An 18,201-nucleotide genomic window follows, 5' to 3' on the forward strand; every position below is an offset into this window, starting at 1 on the left:
CAGACTCCTGGCTCACAGGCACCTCTCCCACAAACCAGGGGACACTGGAGCAGACGTGGCCTCTGAAGCACCACCTGGAGGTGTGGCCCAGGGCCCCGGGACATGGGACCCCCAGCCTGCCCTCTAGGCACCTCGTGTGCTGAGGAGGGAGGGAAGAGTGGCCCACACAGAAGACATTTCCGTCTGAGCTCACTGCTGAAAACAGGAGCACCCCTCCCACTTCCAGGGAACTGGCCAAGTGCCCGGGTCCAGCCAGCCGAGCCCCAGGGGACACGAGAGGATTTAGGCCCAGGGAGGAGCCCCAGGCGGGCAGTGAGCACAGCTGAGAGGCGCCCGGGCAGCAGGTGAGAAGGCCCAGCGTCCCTGCACCTGTCCCACCTGCTCCACCCAGGCCTGGCTCTGGACACCCCGAGGACATCTGGGCTCCCGTGGGGCAGGACGATGTGGGGCTGGGAGGTGGGCGTGAGGCCGGCGAAGCAGACTGGAGGAGGGTGTTATTTAAAAGCTGGCACTCTGGATCTTTGCATGTACTGGCAGGTGTTCCCATTCTGAGAGCAGTGAGGACAGCCCGCCCGGCGAGCCCCTCCTCCACTCCTCCCTCCACCTCCTTCCAGAGCCCCCTCCCCCAGCACAGCCCCAGCGCTGGCCCTCCCCCTCCCCCTGACTCAGACAGCCCCTCCCCGTGCCTCGGGGGAACAGGCCCAGAGCAGGGTGTCGGTGCAGTCACCCCATGACACCAGAGGCCATCCCGGCTCTCTGGGCCCCAAGAGCCACTGTCACCATGTGCCTGTACAAGAAAAGGCTCGGGGGGCAAAGGCAAGACCCCCTCACCCCCCAGGGACAAGGACAGCCACAGAGGAGGGGACCAGCGAGGACTCTCAGGTGTGAGGCTGGGAGGCTCAGAGAGGCTGTGGACGGTTCCGGGGCCTTCAAGGAGTCAGGACCTGGGTAAGTGGGGAGGGGGCGAGGGTGGTCCAGGCAGAGGCACAGCCCAGCCAAGGTGGGACTGTGAGAAGAACCCAAGGTGTGTAGGGGGCTCCCCCTCTGTCTGTCTGTCTGTCTGTCCATGTGTCTCTCACTGGGTATGTCTGTCTCTCAGTCTCTGCCTGTCTGTCTGTCTCTCCCCCCACTCCTAACCCTGGGGACAGGGCTCTGATGGCCCCCACATGGGTCCCGGGGGGCGGGCTGCCCTGGCTTCCCCGTGAGGGGTCCCTGTCCCCTTGGAGCAGAGCAGGGCTCTCGGGCCTCTCGCTTTTCCAGAGAGGCCAGCAGCACACACATGTGTAGGCGTCTCCCCGGAGGACCCAGGACCCTGTCACCAAAGTCCCCACCCCTCCTGGGCTTCCAGAGAAGCCCACGCCCGAGTCCCAGGGCTGAAGCCCTGCGGGGGCCACAGAGCAGACAGGCCTGGGGTGTCCCTTCCCTCACCCTCCCCGCCCCCCGCTGCCCCCCCCCAGGACCTCTCCCCGCCCCTTCTTCAGGCCGGTGCAGGACAGTGTGCGTGGGGCCATCAAGGACCCTGCCCAGCGGAGCCTCTGGGGGTGGCCCAGCAGGAGTGCGGTCCAGGCCCTCCAGGGCGGGAAGCCACGTGTGGGTCCCTGATGGAGGAGGCCCCGCACACGCGTCCATCCACGCAAGCGCCCGCCTTGCCTGAGAGACCCAACCTCTTCGACATCATGCCCTGGTGCCTGGCCTTGTCAGTCTCTGCAGTCACCCTCACCTCCCAGCCCCGGGCGGGCCGCCCACCTGGCCCGCGTCGTCATCACATCTTAGCGAATCCTCCTTTTATGAGAAGGTCCTGAGGCCCGAAGGGCTGGACCTGAGCCAGGAAGGGGCCCGAGCTGGAGGCGCGTCTACCTGGCTGCACCAGCACGGCAGCGCCTTCCCGCGCGGGGACTCCGGCAGCAGCGTCTGTCCCCTCCTTCCAGGGTCCCTCCGGCCGCCCGTGAGCCAGCCAGCATGTTGGGGCTCTGGAGGACCTTCAACAGTGTGGTTTCCTACATCACCCTTGCCGTCAGCCTTGGGGAGCTGGTAGGGAACGGGCTGGTCCTCTGGCACCTCGGCTTCCACATGAAGAAGGGCCCCTTCTCCGTCTATGTCCTCCACCTGACCACTGCCGACTTCCTGTTCCTGGGCGGCCAGGGCGGCCTCTACCTCACCGTCCCCTTCGTGGCCTTCTCCGTGGGGCTCTGGCTGTTGGCGGCCTTCAGCGCCGAGCGCTGCCTCTCCGACATCTTCCCCACCTGCTACCAGGGCTGCCGCCCCAGACACACAGCAGGCATCGTCTGTGGCCTGATCTGGGCCCTCACCCCGCTGACCGTGCTGCTGCCCGCCAACTGCCTGCGGCCAGCTGCCGGGCGGCACGCGCCTGCAGACCTGCCCGTGGTTCCACACAGCCAGTGTCGCGTGGCTGCTGACCCTGGCCTGCGGGGCCTCCGTGGCCGGGCTGGTCCTCTTCATCTGGGTGGCCTGCTGCTCCCAGCGGCAGCTGCCCCCAGTTCTACGGTGTCGTCCTGGGCTCCGTGCTCCTGTTCTTCTTCTGCGGCCTCTCCTACATCTTGTACTGGATCCTGAGCAGCAGCCTGGACCTCCTGCTGTCCTGGGTCCCCATGCAGTCCTTTTTACGCCAACCGTACTCGCTCTCCCCACTGCCCACGCTCCTGGCCTGCATCCATTGCAGCTCCAAGCCACTCATCTACTTCACGACAGGCCGGCAGCCAGGCAAGCGAGAGCCACTGCGGGAGGCTCTCCAGCGGTCCCTGGGGGAGGGGGCCCCGCTGGGGGCCGGGGAAGTGTCTCTGCCCATGGGCCGCATGTAGAGGCCTCCCGGGCCCTCCCTGACCCCTCACCAGACCCTCCAGGACAATGTCGTCCCTGCCCCAACCCTAGCTCAGTTGCCCTGGGGATCCAAGGGCTGGGGACAGAGTGAGAGCTGCAGTCCTGGTCCCCCCATGCCCAGCCCGCGGGGGCCGGGGAAGCCTGAGGATGAGACCAGATACACGGCAGGCAAACCGGGAGACCCCAGGACAGGCACCTGTGGGCAGAGCCCTCATCCCCAGCTCCTGCCTCCTCTCCTGCCACCAACTGGGGGCCGGGGTGGAGGGGAGGCAGCCCCCTAAGGCCCCGTGGGGGGTTGGGTGGATCAGAACCCAGGCTCTGGCTGGGCCAGGGGCTGTCCTCACTGGGGCTGCGCTGAGCCTCTTCCTACAGGCTTCTCCCCCTGCCCCAGCTGCCCAGTGACCCCACCCAGGGCCTGCCCAGCAGTCTCTCCACGGGCCACCAGATGGCGCTGCTTCCTCACCAAATGCACCAAAAGTGCACCAGCAGAAGAGGGTTCACGGGCTCAGCCCTTCCAGCCCCGCCGCCCACACCGGGGCTCCTGGATACCTGCTGCCTGGAGGGCATTCTTGCCCCTCCATTCCATCTTCAACTTCCCCTCCTCCCAGAATCCTCCACCCGTCGCCCCCACCCATCCTTGCCCACCCCTGCAGACCCTGCCAGGCCAGTGTTTGCCCTCCCTTGGGGCTTTCCTTGTGAGGGAGGGAGGGAGGGAGGCGGGTGGGGAGGGAGGGGACAGAGGTAACTGAAGCCATTCCTTTTAATTTTCAAAGCACAAATCATTTTATATGTTTCTGATGATTAAAAAAGAAACAGTTCATAGCCATCGTCAAGACTTTCAAGCCCTACAGAAAATATTTAAGAGATAAATCACCAGAACTCTTTGGACTCAAAGGAAGACATTTTGGGGGTAGAACCCTCCGATCATGTTTGCTTTTTAATAGAGGCCCGCAGAAATTTCCATTTTTACCAGAATGAAGAGATTCTATACACGTTACATGAACCCTGCTACAATAAAGCGTTTGACAACTACGGGAGAATTGGTTTTAAAAGTTGTCTTTTGTCGGGGAAGGTAGAACTCAGTGGTAGAGCGCATGCTTAGCGTGCAGGAGGTCCTGGGTTCAATCCCCAGTGCCTCTATTAAAATAAATAAATAAATACAGAAACCTCATTACCTTTCCCCCAAAACAAAAAAACTTACAAAAAAAAAAAAAACCAAAAGCTTTTTTTTAAGTTGTCTTTTTTTTTCACTAGAGAACGTATGTGTTATTCATTCTGGGAACATTGGGGACAATTAAGAAATGGAAAGAAGAAAGTCTTACCTGTAGCCACCCCTGCCAACCCAAAGACACCTTTGCAGGTTGTCTGTCCCTGCCTGGGAAGGACAAGGTTCTGACCACACCGGCTTACCCAACCTGGTCTCCCCAGACTGTGCCCTTAAGACAGGATGATTCCAAATGAGAGAGGCCAGGGTTCCAGCCATCTAAAAGCTGTCCAGCAGGCTTAGGGAGGAGGGTCAGGGACCCCAGCCTTAGCTTTGAGGGGTGGGGTGGGGAAGAGCCATCTATCCTTGGGACCACTTCATGCTGGACTCCAAGGAGGAGTGTGGCTTCCTTCCTGGAAGGGCTGGAAATGGGAAGATGGCAGGGGGAGGGAGGCAGCCTCAGAGACCCTTCCAGCATCAGCCTCATCTTCCCAGCCCCAGGAAATAGTTGTGGGGCCCCCTGAGGGGCCCATCCATCTGTGTCAAGGCGAGGACCGGCGGACAGCCAGGCAGCTGGCAGTGTCTGGGCGCGTGATAAACAGCCCAGTCTAGACAGATGGGCCGTGCAGGACCTCTGGCCCCAGAACCCGCTGCTGGGGTGTACAGACGCCAGCCTGGGCCCAAAAGAGCCAATGTGTCCCCAGCCCTGGAGAAGTGCATGGCCACCTGGGGGGACCAGGCTGTCACACGGCTGGGCTCCCATCCTGCTGGCGCCTCTCCAGCTGGGTGACCTCCTGCGCGTCACCTGACAGCAGGGAACTGGTCTGGAAAAAAAAAAAATTCCAAGGCCAAGCAAATCGCCTTCCCGGGACTGGGGAGGGGCAAGGCTGGCAGGCAGGCTGGCAGGCAGGCTGGCAGAGGGCAGGCGGTGCTGAGGCTGTCCTGACCTTCAGAGCCAGCGCATCACCTCTCCTGTCTCCATCTCCATCTCCGGGCCGAGCTCCAGACGTGCCTAGCCCGCCCTGAACTCGCACACCCACCGTGCTGTCTGCTCACGTCCCCACTGTTGGCATGTCCTGCTCAGCCATCGGGGTCCATCCTCAAGTCTGTCTGTCCTGTGACACCGGGAGCTTCCTGGCAGTGGATGCCGTGTTCCTCTGACGCACACCTGCCCTGGTCCAAGGCGACCCCCTTGCCCAGAGCATCCTCCCCACCCGCTGCAGGCTGCATTTCCTGCAGTCGTATTTGCACCCCTGTGATTGTCCTTGTGGGAGGGTCTCCCTGGGCAAGGAGGAAGGGCCCGACAAGTATTTGTGGACTGCACGGCCTGGAGACGGTGCTGGATGAATGCGTGATTGCAGGAATGGTGTGTTCAAGAGAATCAACCATGTGGCAGAAAGGGAGCGCCACAGAATGGAATCAGACCAGGCTGGTCCTGGGTTCTGGAACCTTCCCCGCCAGCCAAGACCTGACCACTGACTGGATGGATGCCTGAGCAGGAAGTCAGAGAAGAAGGGGCACCCGCTGCCCCTGGCAGAGTCCAGTCCCTCACCTGGCCTGGGCCACGCTCTCCCCTTTCAGCCAGCAAACCCTGAAAGAACCAGCTCCGAACCAGCTCCGGCTGGGCCCTGGGCTGGAGGCGAGGGAGGGGCGTGCCAGGGTGTGGCCCCCGCCTTCAGAGGGCTGGGCGTCGGGAGAGGGGACCGAGCCCTCAGCGCCATGCGAAGGCGGCCTGTGCAGAGAGGCGCCGTTGTCCCAGTTTGCCCCTGACAGTGGTTAGAGGGCCCGCACACGTCCCAGTGTGGACGGCCCTCACCTTAGGGAAGCAGGGACGAAGGTCACACCTCCCCACCCAGACAGCAGAGGGAGCTTCCCAGCGGAGGGGGTGTCTGCGCTGAATCCTACAAAGCCGCGTGGGGTAAGGAAAGGACTCCACCAGCAGGGGACAGACTGAAAGTTCCCAAACACAGGCACCTGCTGAGGAGAAGAGAAAGACGGGTCGCCCAGAGGAGGCTGTGGCAGCTGGGCCCCGGGGTGGGAGCAGGTGTGCAGCGGGCACAGGGCCGAGGACACCCCGGGGGACACTGGGCATGAGACACACGTGCCACCTGCCACCCGGGTCTGACCCTCCTGCCAGTCGCCTCACACTGAATGTTGGTGGCGCCCGGCAGTGCTCAGGGCTTGGCTGGGTTTTGCTGTCTTTGGAGTTTTTCTCCATATAGATGACGAGTCATTGTGGCAACATTTGTTGGAAAGGCGGCCCTTTTCCATCAGTCGCACGGGTGCCTCGGCTGTAAACCGATCGGTCGTGTGTGGCAGGTTTGGTTCTGGACTCTGATCCGTGCTGGTCTGTTTGTCTGTCTCTGCACCAGCACCACATTGCCTCGCTCACTGCGCCAGTAAAGCCAGTCATGCAATCAGGTGCTGGAAGGCCTCCAAGTCCGCATTTCCACGTTGCATTTCTGTATACATTTTAGAACCAGCTTGACAATTTCTTCAAATCCTCCTGGAGGTTTGACCGGGATTGCACTGAGCCCCTTCAGTTACTCTAGAAAAATTCTTGGGGAACCGACGTCTTATCAACATGAAGTTTTCAGTTAATGGGTCTTTGACTTCTGTCAGCTACTTTTGTAGTTTTCAGTGTAGATACGGTGTTTGTATTTTGTAAAATTTATACCTAGGTATTTGATGCTACGTAAAATTATCTTTTAATTTCGTTTTCCAGTTGCTTGTTGATAGGTTAGTGGTTTTTTATATTGATCTTGAATTTTTATGTGATCTAATACCTATCCCGCCAACTTGCTAAACTCCCCAAGTAGCTCTAACAGGCTTCTGCAGCCCACTTAGGCTGTCTGCGTGCAGGATTATGTCATTTGCAAAAGGGTAGTTTTATCACTCCCTTTCTGGTCTTTATGCCTTTTACTTGCTTTTCGTTCTCTGTTTCCTTTTCTTTCTTCATCACACCGGCTGGGACTTCCCATATGATGTCGAGCAGAAATGGTGAAAACGGACACCCTCGCCTTACTCCCAGCCCTCTGGGGAATGTGCTCAATACTAGATGTGGTGTTGGCTGGGGCCTTTTTCTATATGCCCTTTATCACACGGATGTAATTTCCAGCTACTCCTAGAGAGATTATCTGAGAGTTTGGCATCTTTTTTTAAGCCATGCGTGGGTAGTAAGTTGTATCAGGTGCTTTGCTTCATTTGTTAAGACGCCCACACAGCGTTCCTCCTTCAGCCTGTTACTGCTGTGAACTGCGCTGATTTACTTCCCGACGCCGACCTCGCAGCCCTCGGATAAACCCCCCTTGGCCGTGGCGTTACTACCCCTCCTGGAGTTGGTGGACTTGCTTTGCTAGTCTCTCGATACAAGCACGTGCATTTCCATTTGTGGGACATGCTGGTCTCTGGCTTATTTTCCCGTAACATCCTTGTCGGTTCGCCATGTCAGCTCCTCCCTGCTGCTCTGTGGAAATTTGGGAAACACCAGCGCCACTTCACCAGAGAAGCCAGCTGGGTCTGGAGTCTTTGTGAAAGGAGTGTAAACACAGTTGCAGTTTCTTTAACAGCTATAAGGCTGCTCAGAGTGTCTTTTTCTTCTTGCATCCATTTTAGAAAGGCTTGTTTTTCAGGGGTTTTTTCCCATTTCACCATGTGAAGTTAGCATAAGTGGAATGAGCCAACCTGAAAGTGGACCCTCCACCCTAGTCAAGACTTGAGATCACAGCCCTGCTCAACATCTTGATTACAACCACGTGGCAGCCCCCGAGTCAGAACCGCCCAAGTCACGCCCAAATTCTTGATTTACAGAATCTGTGAGATACTAAAGGTTCATTGTTTTAAGCTGCTGAATTTTAGTATAATCAGTTACAAAGCAATAGATTACTAATACGATCATGAAATGTTCCTCTTTATCTCTGGTGGTATTCCATGCCTTGAGGTCTGCTTTATTTCAAATTAATAGCTAGCTGCCCTGGCTATCTTGTGATTATTGTTTACACAGCATAGTTTTTTTTTTTTTTTCAGTTTTTTTCTCTTAATCTACCTGCATCTTTATATTCAAAATGTGCCTCTTCAATGATGCAACTGCAGATTTTGAAGATGGAGGAAGATACCATGAGCCAAGGATGAAAGTGACCTCTAGACAGTGAGAAAGGCGAAAAACAGACCGAAACCAGAAACAAAGGGATTCTCCCCGGGTCTCCCAGGAGGAAAACAGCCATCGAGCACCTCGATTTCAACCTGTGTGTTTCAGACTTCTAACCAACCGAAATGCAAAATAATAAATTTGTGTTGTCTTAAGCCAATAATAATAATAATAATAATAATAGTAGTAGTAGTAGTAGTAGTAGTAGTAATAGTAATAATGTGCCTCTTGTAAACAGCATATTATTGGGTAGCATTTTTAATCCAGTGTGAAAATCTCTGCTTTTTAATTAGAGCTTTAGACCGCTTGCATTTATTACAAGTATTGATATGGATGAGTGTCAGTTTGCTATTTTGCTATTTCTTTTCTGTTTATCACTTACATTCTTTGTCACATTGTGGTTTTTCTCTTGCCTCCTTTTGGATTAATCAAATAATCGTTAGTGCTCCATTTTATCTTCTCTACTGGAGTGTTAGCTACAGCTCTTTGCTTTATACTTTGGCAGGTTCCTCCAGAGATTATTACTAGCCCCCTTTAACTTATCACAACTTTTACATACAAAGTAAGAACCCTGTAACAGTAGAAGTTCCTTTACCCTTCTCCAGATCTTTGCATTGTTGTAACATATTTAATTTCTACATGTTTTATAAACCCTAATATACATTGTTATTACTCTTACTTTAAATGACTGATAGACTTTTATAGAAATTAAGAAAATCTCCATTTATAGTTACCCACCCGTGTGTCATTTCCCATCTCCTTCATTTCTACTTTCAGACTTGAATCACTCCTCTCCAGCATGAAAAACTTTCTTTAGTATTTTGGGTCTGAGGACCGCAACTTCTCTCAGCTTTTGTCTGTCTGAAAATGTCTCTCCCTTCCCGTTGTCCTCAAAGATACTTTCACTAAATATAAAATTCCAGACTGACAGAATTTTTTTCTTTCTTTCACCATTTTAAAGATACCATTCAATGGTGCTCAGCTCCTGCAATGTCAGATGGTAAGTCAGGCTACCCTCACCCAGGCAGTCGGATATGCTTATCCACTCCCTCCACGTAGTATGTCTGGGTGCTGTTGAAACGTGTGCCTCTGCATTTTAGCAGACTGACCGTGAAGTGCTGAGATGGGGCTGTTCTTACATTTATTCTATTTGGGATTCACTGAGCTTCCCCAGTCTATGGGTTCATATCTGTCCACAATTTTGTCAGTGTTTCACCATTTATCTCTGTAAACATTTATTCTGGTCTTTTCTCTCCCTCCTCTCCTTCTGAGACCCCAGTTACACATATTTCAGGTCATCTGATGGGGTGCCATGCTCAATGATGACGTCGGCGGTGGTGGTGATGGTGGTGATGGCAGTGGTGGTGATGGCGGTGGTGGTGGTGATGGTGGCGGTGGTGGTGGTGGTGATGGCAGTGGTGGTGGTGGTGGTGATGGCGGTAGTGATGGTGATGATGCTGTCACCATGGCCCCTCTCTGTGCTTCAGACTGGGTAATTTCTACTGGCCTGTCTTCAGATTCATTGATCCTTTATTCTGCTGTGTCTGTTTGGCTGCTCAGCCCATCCACCGAAATGTTCATTTCTGCTACTGTGATTTTCAGTACTTAAACTTCTATTTGAATTTTTTTGCAGTTTCCATTTCTTTGCTAACACTTACCATCTGTTTACCAATCCTGTCCCTCTTTTCCTACAAATCCTTAAATATATTTATAATAGCTGTTTAAATGTCCTCATCTGATATCTGTGAATCTGCCAGTGTTAACTATTTTTTCTCTTGATACTGAGCCACATTTAACTGCTTCCTCTTATGTGTACTTTTTTTATTGTGGATGATACATTGTAAATAGGCTGAATTATGACCTCCACCCCCGAAGAATGAAGACGGAATCAGAGACGCAGCCAGAGATGGGAGGATGCTCCCCCAGAGGCTGTGCCGATGGAGGAGGGGCTGTGAGCCGTGGAACCCAGGCACCTCCAGAAGCTGGAAAAGGCAGGAGCAGATCCCCCCAGAGCCTCCAGGAGGCGTCCAGCCCATTATTTCAGACATCTACCCTCCAGAACTGTAGGCTTTTAAATTTATTAATAAAGTTATTGTTTAATAGTTATCAATTAATTAAATTACAATGATTTGATGAAGTCATTGTTTTAAAAGTTATTAACTCATAAACTAACGGCCTTAGCATTATGAGAAGTTATGTTGCTTTAGCCACCGAGTCTGTGCTCCTCTGTCAGAGCAGCGAAAGGGCACTAACGCAGATTCTGTCCCCGCGGCTTCTGCCGCTGTTGACTTGCTCTCCTGTCTTCCCACAGCTGCTTTTTAGTTTTTCCAGAGTTTCTGACAATCGAAAGCAGTAGGGTTGGTCTGATTTCAGCTTCTCTGGCAAACCAGAAACAGAGCTCACTGTACACTTTTTTAAAAGAATGAGAACAAGCTTATGGCTACCAGGGGTAAAGGGGGTGGAAAGGGATAAACTGGGACTTCACAAATCACACCTCTTGGGGCGGGGTGGAGATGTTAGCTCTCATGATTGTCGGGGTGGTTTCATGGGCATGGACATCTATCAAAATTCATCCAGTTGTACATCTGAAATACGTGTAGGTTACTGTACAGGAACCAGACCGCAACAAAGGTGTTTGAAAAAATTTTTAATAAAAAGTAAGATAAAAGAATGAGGATAATTCTGAATTCCAAAACAAGCAGGCCCCCAAAGGTTGGGGGCACACCCCCCACTCACGGGGCTGCATGAGGGTAAGTGAGGCATCACGTGATCTTTGGCACAAATCAAGCCTCCAGCGTGTAAGCGTCTCTGTCGTTCAGGGAGAGGGCAGCTTAAATAACAGAACTGTGCTTCTTCTCATGGCTCTGGAGGCTGGAAGGCCAACATCAAGGTGCCGGCAGGGTCGGGCGAGGGTGAGGGCTGTCTTCCTGGTTTGCAGACCCCGCCTTCTCCCCATCTCTCCCTTCCTCTTCTTCTGTAAGGGCACTGATTGCAACATGGGGCCCCACCTCATCACCTCGCCAAGGCCCACCTCCAAATCCCAACGCCCTGGGGGGCAGGGCTTCCACATGTAAATTCCCATCCAGAGCAGTCGGTTGTGGTCAGAAGGATGAGAGGGATGGGGTCCAGGCCTGGAACTATGAGCGAGTCAGCGGGATGTAGCAATAGACTAGCCGGGGCTGAAGCGCCAGCTTCCCCCTCCCACAGGGTGCCTGTGGGGAGCACGCACACGCCCCTCACCGAGAAGGGGTCTCCGGGGTTGTGGCCAGCCCTCCCAGCAGAGATGCTGCCCCTTCAGGCTGGAGTCAGCAGCCCTCAGCTTTGCACCCCCTCAGCTTTGGAGTGCAGGCCCAAACCCAGACAGGAGCTGAGAGTCTGCAGAGTGAATACATGCTGGACTTGCAGGAAAACTGCTCTGAGGTCCAGGGAGGCTGTCAGCCCGGGCCGTCCTCCCTCTCTGCCCTGTGAAATGCCCCGGCACTCCACCTGCCAGCTGGAGCTTCTGGGGGCCTGTCTGCTTTCGGTCCCTCTCCAAAATCCCAGGCACTGCAGCGGGGACTTTGGGAAGAGATCAATCTCCCTGGAGCTGCTGACAAGGATTCTTCACAGCCTCGCAGTGGCCCAGCGTCTCTAGCTCAACCCAGAGCCCAGCAGTCACCACATGGGGCAGGCCCTCGGTGGTCATCCCTGGGCCAGAGGTCAGCCACTGGGGACCTTCGCCGGCATTCACAGGGGTTACATCTTTAAATTCATTCCCAGCATTTAACGACTGGGAATTTTCACATCAAAATCCAGACTTCTAACCTCTCCTGAATGGCAGAGGCTGGAAAACATCACCAAGTTGCCCCCACTATGAAGGAGGGACGAGGAGGGGCTGGCCTTGTGCAGGGGTGCTTCGCGTCACCTGCAGGCCCCCTTCCCTGCTGTCACCCTGAGCTCCGGCCACGCCCCTGCCTATACAGTTGTTTCTGGATTGAAGAGGAAAGGAAATGGGTGAACAGTGGGGAAACACAGTCAGGGAGCCCCATGTTTCAGTAAAAATGGGAGGGAGCTCGTTTCTCTGTGGACAAGACGAATGTTCCTTTGTGTATAATGTGCAACGATATGTGTGTGGCACTGAATCCCCCCGCCTGGACAGGACCCCTTCATACTGCAAATGGCAAGACTGAGGCCCAGACAAAGTGGGACCTGCCTTCGGTCACCCAGCTGGGCAGCAGCAGGCCAGGACTCCTCTGACAGGTGTGGGCACACTGGAGATGCTGGCGCCCAGGCCCTGGGAGCTGCGATGAGGACTGTTGTGTCTCAGCCCTGCAGGACCATGAGAGACGGCTTCCTTCCCCAGCCTGCCCTGCAGACAGGCGTGCCGGTCCTCCAGCAAAGGGTGGCAGGTGGCCTGCAACGGGGCTAATGGCCTGGAAGAGCTGGGCTGCAGGAGGAGGAGAGGAGGCTGCAGAGACACGGATTAAGGACATTTAGCGGCTTCCTGTGGGGAGCCAGGCCCCGTCTCTCCAGGGAGACCAGGGAGCCCAGAGCAGACAGACGGAGAGGTCCCTGTGCGTGGCCAGCACGGCCAGCCTGGCGAGGTTTCTTCCTCGTTAGCGTCTCAGGAGGAGGCCTCAGCACCTGTGCTCAGGGAGAAGGCCAGCCCCTCACAGGGCAGAGCTTCCAGAGCGGGTCTGCGGTCGTGTTACTCCCTGCTCCAAAACACTGCTTCCACTGCCCTTCAAAGGGCAGGATGATTTGCCAAATTAGAGAGAAATGGCAGAGTGGGGATCAGCCTCCCAGGGCTGGGCTGGGACCAGCACTGACCAGAAGACATGAAGCGGCTTGATTTATGCCAAACCTCGTGTGTGGCCCTGGCTGCCATGCTGAGAGGGAGAGCCCAGGCTTGGTGACGCCACCTTATGCCAGGTGCCTGGCACAGCACTGTTTCTATTGTTTTATTATGTCATCACCGTCATCACCACCATCGCCACCATCACTGCCACTGTCATCACCATCACCATCACCACCATCACCACCATTGCCACCATCATCACCACCACCACCATCATCACCATCATCACCATCGCCACCATCATCATCATCATCACCACCATCACCGTCAGCACCAGCTTCATCATCTTCTTCCTTCTCCCCAAGCATCCAGCTCCCTGCCAAGGACAAAGGAAGGCAGGAAGAAGAGAGCCACCACAGCCCTCCTGCACACTCCGCACCTCAGCTTGCAGCCTGCCTTACACACACCCCATGCACCTCAGCTCCCTCCCAGCCCCATGCACACACACAGCCTCCTCCACTGGACAGGGCACCAGGTTCCCTGGACTTGACCTCAGCAGTCTCTAAATCCGACGCTGACACCAGCCTGCTCAGCCCTATGCTCACTGGTTTGCAAGCTCAGGGGAGCACAGTGGTCGGGAGCCGTGTTTCTAACTTGGTGCTGCCCGTATGGGCACAGGCTGGCTGGGTGCTCAGGGAACACTGAATGTGACAGGTGGGGGAGGGGCTGCGAGAGGAGGGCGGAGGGCGAGATACCTGAAGAATAGACGGAATTTTCACTCTTGGCTGAGACTCCCAAATTCCCTGCACAACGGAAACTTCCCAAGCCCCACAGCTCGGCTGAGGGCCACTGCCAAACCCTGCGGTTCACGGAAGCAGGCTCTGTTCCCTTCCCAGGAAAGGACACAACGTCTGCCCTTCACAGTAAGAGCAGAGTACGGGGAAGTGCTCTCCTCACCCTCCCTCTCCCCAGACCAGCAGGTGTCTGCTACCCTCTGGAAATAAGCATCTTCTGTGTCCATCAGGACAAGGTGACTGTGGTCAGCCCAACTCCACGCCAAAGACTCTCAGGGGCCCCCAGAGCTGCATCACAACAAGGTGTGGGTCCCAGGGAAGGCCTCGGACTGCCTGCAGGATTCTGATGGTTGGGGTGAGCTTGGACATGGAGCTGTCTGCTCTGCTGGGATCCAGCCCAGAAGCAGTGGTCCAGCCCCCAGCCTCTCAGACCTGCTTGGACTTCACCCCTCTCCCCTGGATGGGGGACGTCGGTGATGGCCCTACACCCTGCTTTGTGAGCGTGACACCTGGAAGGCCCCAGCTGCTCCTCCTGGGCCCCCGTCAGGCGTGCAGGCAGGGCTCCTGACCTGTCCGTGTCCTGGTTGATGCCCAACGTGGGAGAGGATGTGCAGGGATCGATAGGGAGTTCTCAGGGGCGAATGCTGGGGGCCCCGGACTCCAGCTGGTGCATGCAGAATGCTCTAGAATGCCAAAAGCCCGGGGGATGAAAGAATGAGATGAAAATGGGCATGACAGTGAGCGTTTCTTTGGCGGAGACAATGCTACCTGTTGTCTGCCGGGGAGCTGAGCTGTGGGGCTTGGCAGGGCAGAGGGTGCCCACCCCCGCTTTTGAGATTCCAGGAATCCTGCAGATCAGTCTGGAGCCTCCCCGCACCCCCTTGCACCAGAGAAGCTTCGCTGCACAGACCAGGGCTTGGAGGCTGGCGGGGGGGGGGGGGGCAGGTGGTTGCAGGGCACTGAGCCCTGCCTTCCCCGGAGCCCATCCGGGGTCTTGAGAGGCCACTTTGCAGCCCAGGGCACAGCGAGGCCAAGGGACCTGCCTGGCGGGAGGCGGGTGTATCAACAAGCCCTGGGCTTAGACCGCCGGGTTGTTCTGCCTCTACCTCCACGGGGCGAGTTGGGCCAAAGGAGCGGTCAGGGGGTCATGTTACAAGACCATGCAGAGAAGAGGTGAGGGGGCAGCTCTGGCTGCCTACACTGTCCCTCTGAGCCCACTCCCCGACACCCCAAATCCCACAGCCTGTGGGCCACTCTGGGCCAGCGGCAGAGCTGAGTGTGTTAGGGAGAGCCTGGCATCCGGGCAGCAGAGACCAGCCAGGGACGGCATTGCTGACATGTCCCAAACAAAGACAGTCTGTCCCATTGACCTCCCCTCAGCCCCCAAGGGAGCCACCTGTATATCAGGGACCTGCAGCTCTTCCAACCCAGCTTCCAAAAATGTCTTGTCAGCGATTGCCCCTGTGGGGCTGCAGGCATTCTGCTGGAAAGCACTGGGCAGGGAAGGGGTGAGCAGGGCTGGGCTGGGCTGGGCTGGACGCTGGGAGAGATCTGGGTACCCAGGGAGATGGAGAATTACACTGAACACAGGAGGACAGGGCTGGATTCCAGGTACCTCTAATATGCTGTGTGACCGTAGGCTGTCACCCACCCTTTCTGTGCCTCCGGCTCTGCCCCACCTTTCCCTGGAGGAAGAGGCCACAGGAGGGCATGTCAGGAGGATCTTCTGGTGCTTAATGATGACCCATCTCTTTTCCACTGTGATCCCTAAGCAAACCTGCCAACGAGCAGGCAGCCTCGGGATGTTAGGCAACACCCCAGCGTGCACCTCGGACCGCAGTCACGGCTGGAACCAGAGCTGCCTGGACACGGCTGCAGCAGCTGGTCCTGCTGGTGGCAGCTCGGGGCTGGCAGGGGCCGCTGCACGCTCCGGAGACGCGCACACGGGGACAGCAGGGATACCAGTCTCCACTCTGCACCTCCTGGGAGGCACCCATCCCTGCAGCGGCCCCCTGGCCCTGGCCCAGCCCGCCCCGCCCTCGCTGCACAGACCCACAGCTCCTGCCCATGGCCCCATCCCTGCCACCGCTCTGACACTCCCCTGGCGACTCAGCCAGCTCCGGAGCTGCAGGGTCCCCGCCACAAGGAGCCTGGGCTGGGGGCAGCCAGAGTCCGTGGCATTGGCGGAGCCGTCTGCTGGGCAGGCATAGCCTGAAGGGGGCAGCAGAGCGGGGAGCGGAGCGAGACTCCAGACTCCAGACTCCTGAGACTCCGGAGGACCGGTCCGCAGGAGGGAGCGAGCCCGCGCCCATGCCCTGCTGCACGGTGAGTGCCGCCCGCCTGGGGAGGGAGCTCTGCTGGGCACCAGAGGAAGGGCCACACTGTCGCGGTGATGGTGGGCGTCCGGACACTGGACCAGAGGTCGGAGCTTCGTGGGGAGGGGGCAGCGGAGCAGCAGTGATGGAGCACTCTGGTTTTCTGCCGACTTCCTGCAAGTCCCCTGGGGGCCGACACGTGGCCCGGCCCCCTGCCCCCGCCATGCCCCTCAGCGGGAGCGCAGGTGGGGCAGGGCGGCGGCGTGGGCCCCAGGGCGGAGCAGGCAGCGCTGCACTGCGCCCCCCGCGTCTCAGCGCCCCTTTCCGGGCGGCTTGCGGTGGGGCCTCCTCTAGGGGAAGCCTGGCAGGGCAGAGCGCTGGGGCTTGAAAGGGGCAGCTGTCCTGCACGGTCACTTTGGAAGCATCCTCTGCCCCATCAGGGCCTCAGACTTCTGGCTTCTTTGCCCACAGTAATTTCTTTTTCAAAAGCCAGACTTGAAAAGGGATGTCTCTGGTTTTCTGCTCTAACGTTGCGCTGGCAGAAGGGAAGACAAGGCTGCAAAGTGCTGGGGGTAGTGATGGAAAACTTGGCTGGATCTTGGGGTGAAGACAAGGGTCCTGGGAGCAGAAGGTGGAGTCCTCGGAGTTCTGAGTCCCTGGCTCCTGGAGGCTGGTAGGGCCTTTGTGAAGCACTGAGACTTCAGGACACAATACGGGGCCCCAACATCCCTCAAGGGCAGGCCAGCCCCAGGCCTGAGGTCTTGTGGGTAGAGGGGAGCTGGCCCTCTGCCTGAGGTCCCTGGCATGGCGGGGGACGGGGGTAGGGGTGGTGAGGAGGTGGGACACGGGGTCAGATCTTTGGACCGAAGTCTCCTGGGAAAGGAGGTTCAACCCCCGCCCCGGCTCTAGAGGTTTCCCTGCAGGACCAGGGGCAGCACGGCTGGGCCAAGCCCTCGCCGGTCCTGGTCAGTGTGGTTCAGCTGCGGGCTGCATGCTGGGGCCGGGAGGGAGCAGGTGCGGGTGCAAATCCCGGCTCCCTCGTTCCGGTTCCATGTCTTTGGATGAGTTCCTCACTTTTCCGAGATTCTGCCTCTTCCGACCAAAATGGGAAATCAACACCTGGCAGCTGTGACAGTCAAAAAGGGTCACAGATGTGCAGGTGCTCTTGCTGGTCTGCGCGAGCCGGGTGCCTGGGAGGTCAACGCCTGGGCCCCTGTGGCGGTCCCCGGCCAGGAGGCAACCCGCACCCTCTCCTCCAGGGTTTACATAACCAGCTGTTGCTGCAGCCCTGGGCACACTGTTCCAGAATGTGGGCCAGGACGGCTCTGTCTGTGCAGCAGGGGCAGTAACAGAGGAACCGTCGGACGGCCCTTGGGGAGAGTCCACGGGGCTGGATGGAGAGCAGAGTGACACTGGGCTAGTTGACCAGTTGGCTGGATGGGCCTGCACAGACGCACAGGGGGGCAATGGTTGTGTGCGTGGGGTTTGGGTTCAAGTCCCTGGTACCCCAGCTGCGTGCCCCAGGCAAGAGCCTGCAGTCTCCGCTCCCTCACCTCCCCGCCTGATGGTAATAATCCCGCCCGCCTCGCGCCTCTTGTGATAATGAAGGCGCCCCCGGGCGTAGGGTGGCTGGCACATCGAGACGCGGTGCTATAGGTGTGTTGGTTGTTGCTGCTGGAAATTTAATTGAACACTCATTAATTCTGGTGTCGCATTTTCCTGCTCATCTGTGAGAGCCAGTACATTTATTTTAAGTCTCAGATAAGCAGGTAGCTCTTGAGAGGCTCGGTAGGCACAGACGCGCTCCCCGCGGGTGCCTGGCTTCTGTCTGTCTGGGCTCTGCCCCCCGGGCGGCCGCCCCCTCTGGCTGGGAACCACCAGGCCCTGCAGCAGCCGGCCCTGGGTCTGAGCCTCCCACCCCAGCCGGCAGGACTCCCTCCCGGGAGCCAGCGGGGGCGGCACCCGAGGCTTCTGAGACCAGCCCCCGCAGCGAGGGGACGGCAGCTCTGCTCAGCACCCCGTGCCCGCCAAGGAGCCCTGGGCTGGGTGGGCGCCCTCCCTGGAGGCTGGATGCCAGCTGCTGCCCCTCAGGGGGCTCGGCAACCGGTTCCTCGACACCCCAGTGC

The 18,201-nt window shown here is 57.2% G+C and overlaps 1 protein-coding gene across 1 annotated transcript; it reads left to right on the forward strand.

The window, feature by feature from the left end:
- The first annotated feature begins 350 nt into the window (after window positions 1-350).
- On the forward strand, window positions 351-3,517 carry MRGPRG (MAS related GPR family member G). The gene is given in 4 exon segments (XM_014551675.2): window positions 351-948; window positions 1,929-2,337; window positions 2,339-2,491; window positions 2,493-3,517. Coding segments are annotated over 4 exon segments (1,107 nt in total). The 5' UTR covers window positions 351-730; the 3' UTR covers window positions 2,820-3,517.
- Window positions 3,518-18,201: the final 14,684 nt, after the last annotated feature.

Source organism: Camelus ferus, chromosome 10, assembly GCF_009834535.1.
Source record: "Camelus ferus isolate YT-003-E chromosome 10, BCGSAC_Cfer_1.0, whole genome shotgun sequence".
Classification (NCBI taxonomy): domain Eukaryota; kingdom Metazoa; phylum Chordata; class Mammalia; order Artiodactyla; family Camelidae; genus Camelus; species Camelus ferus.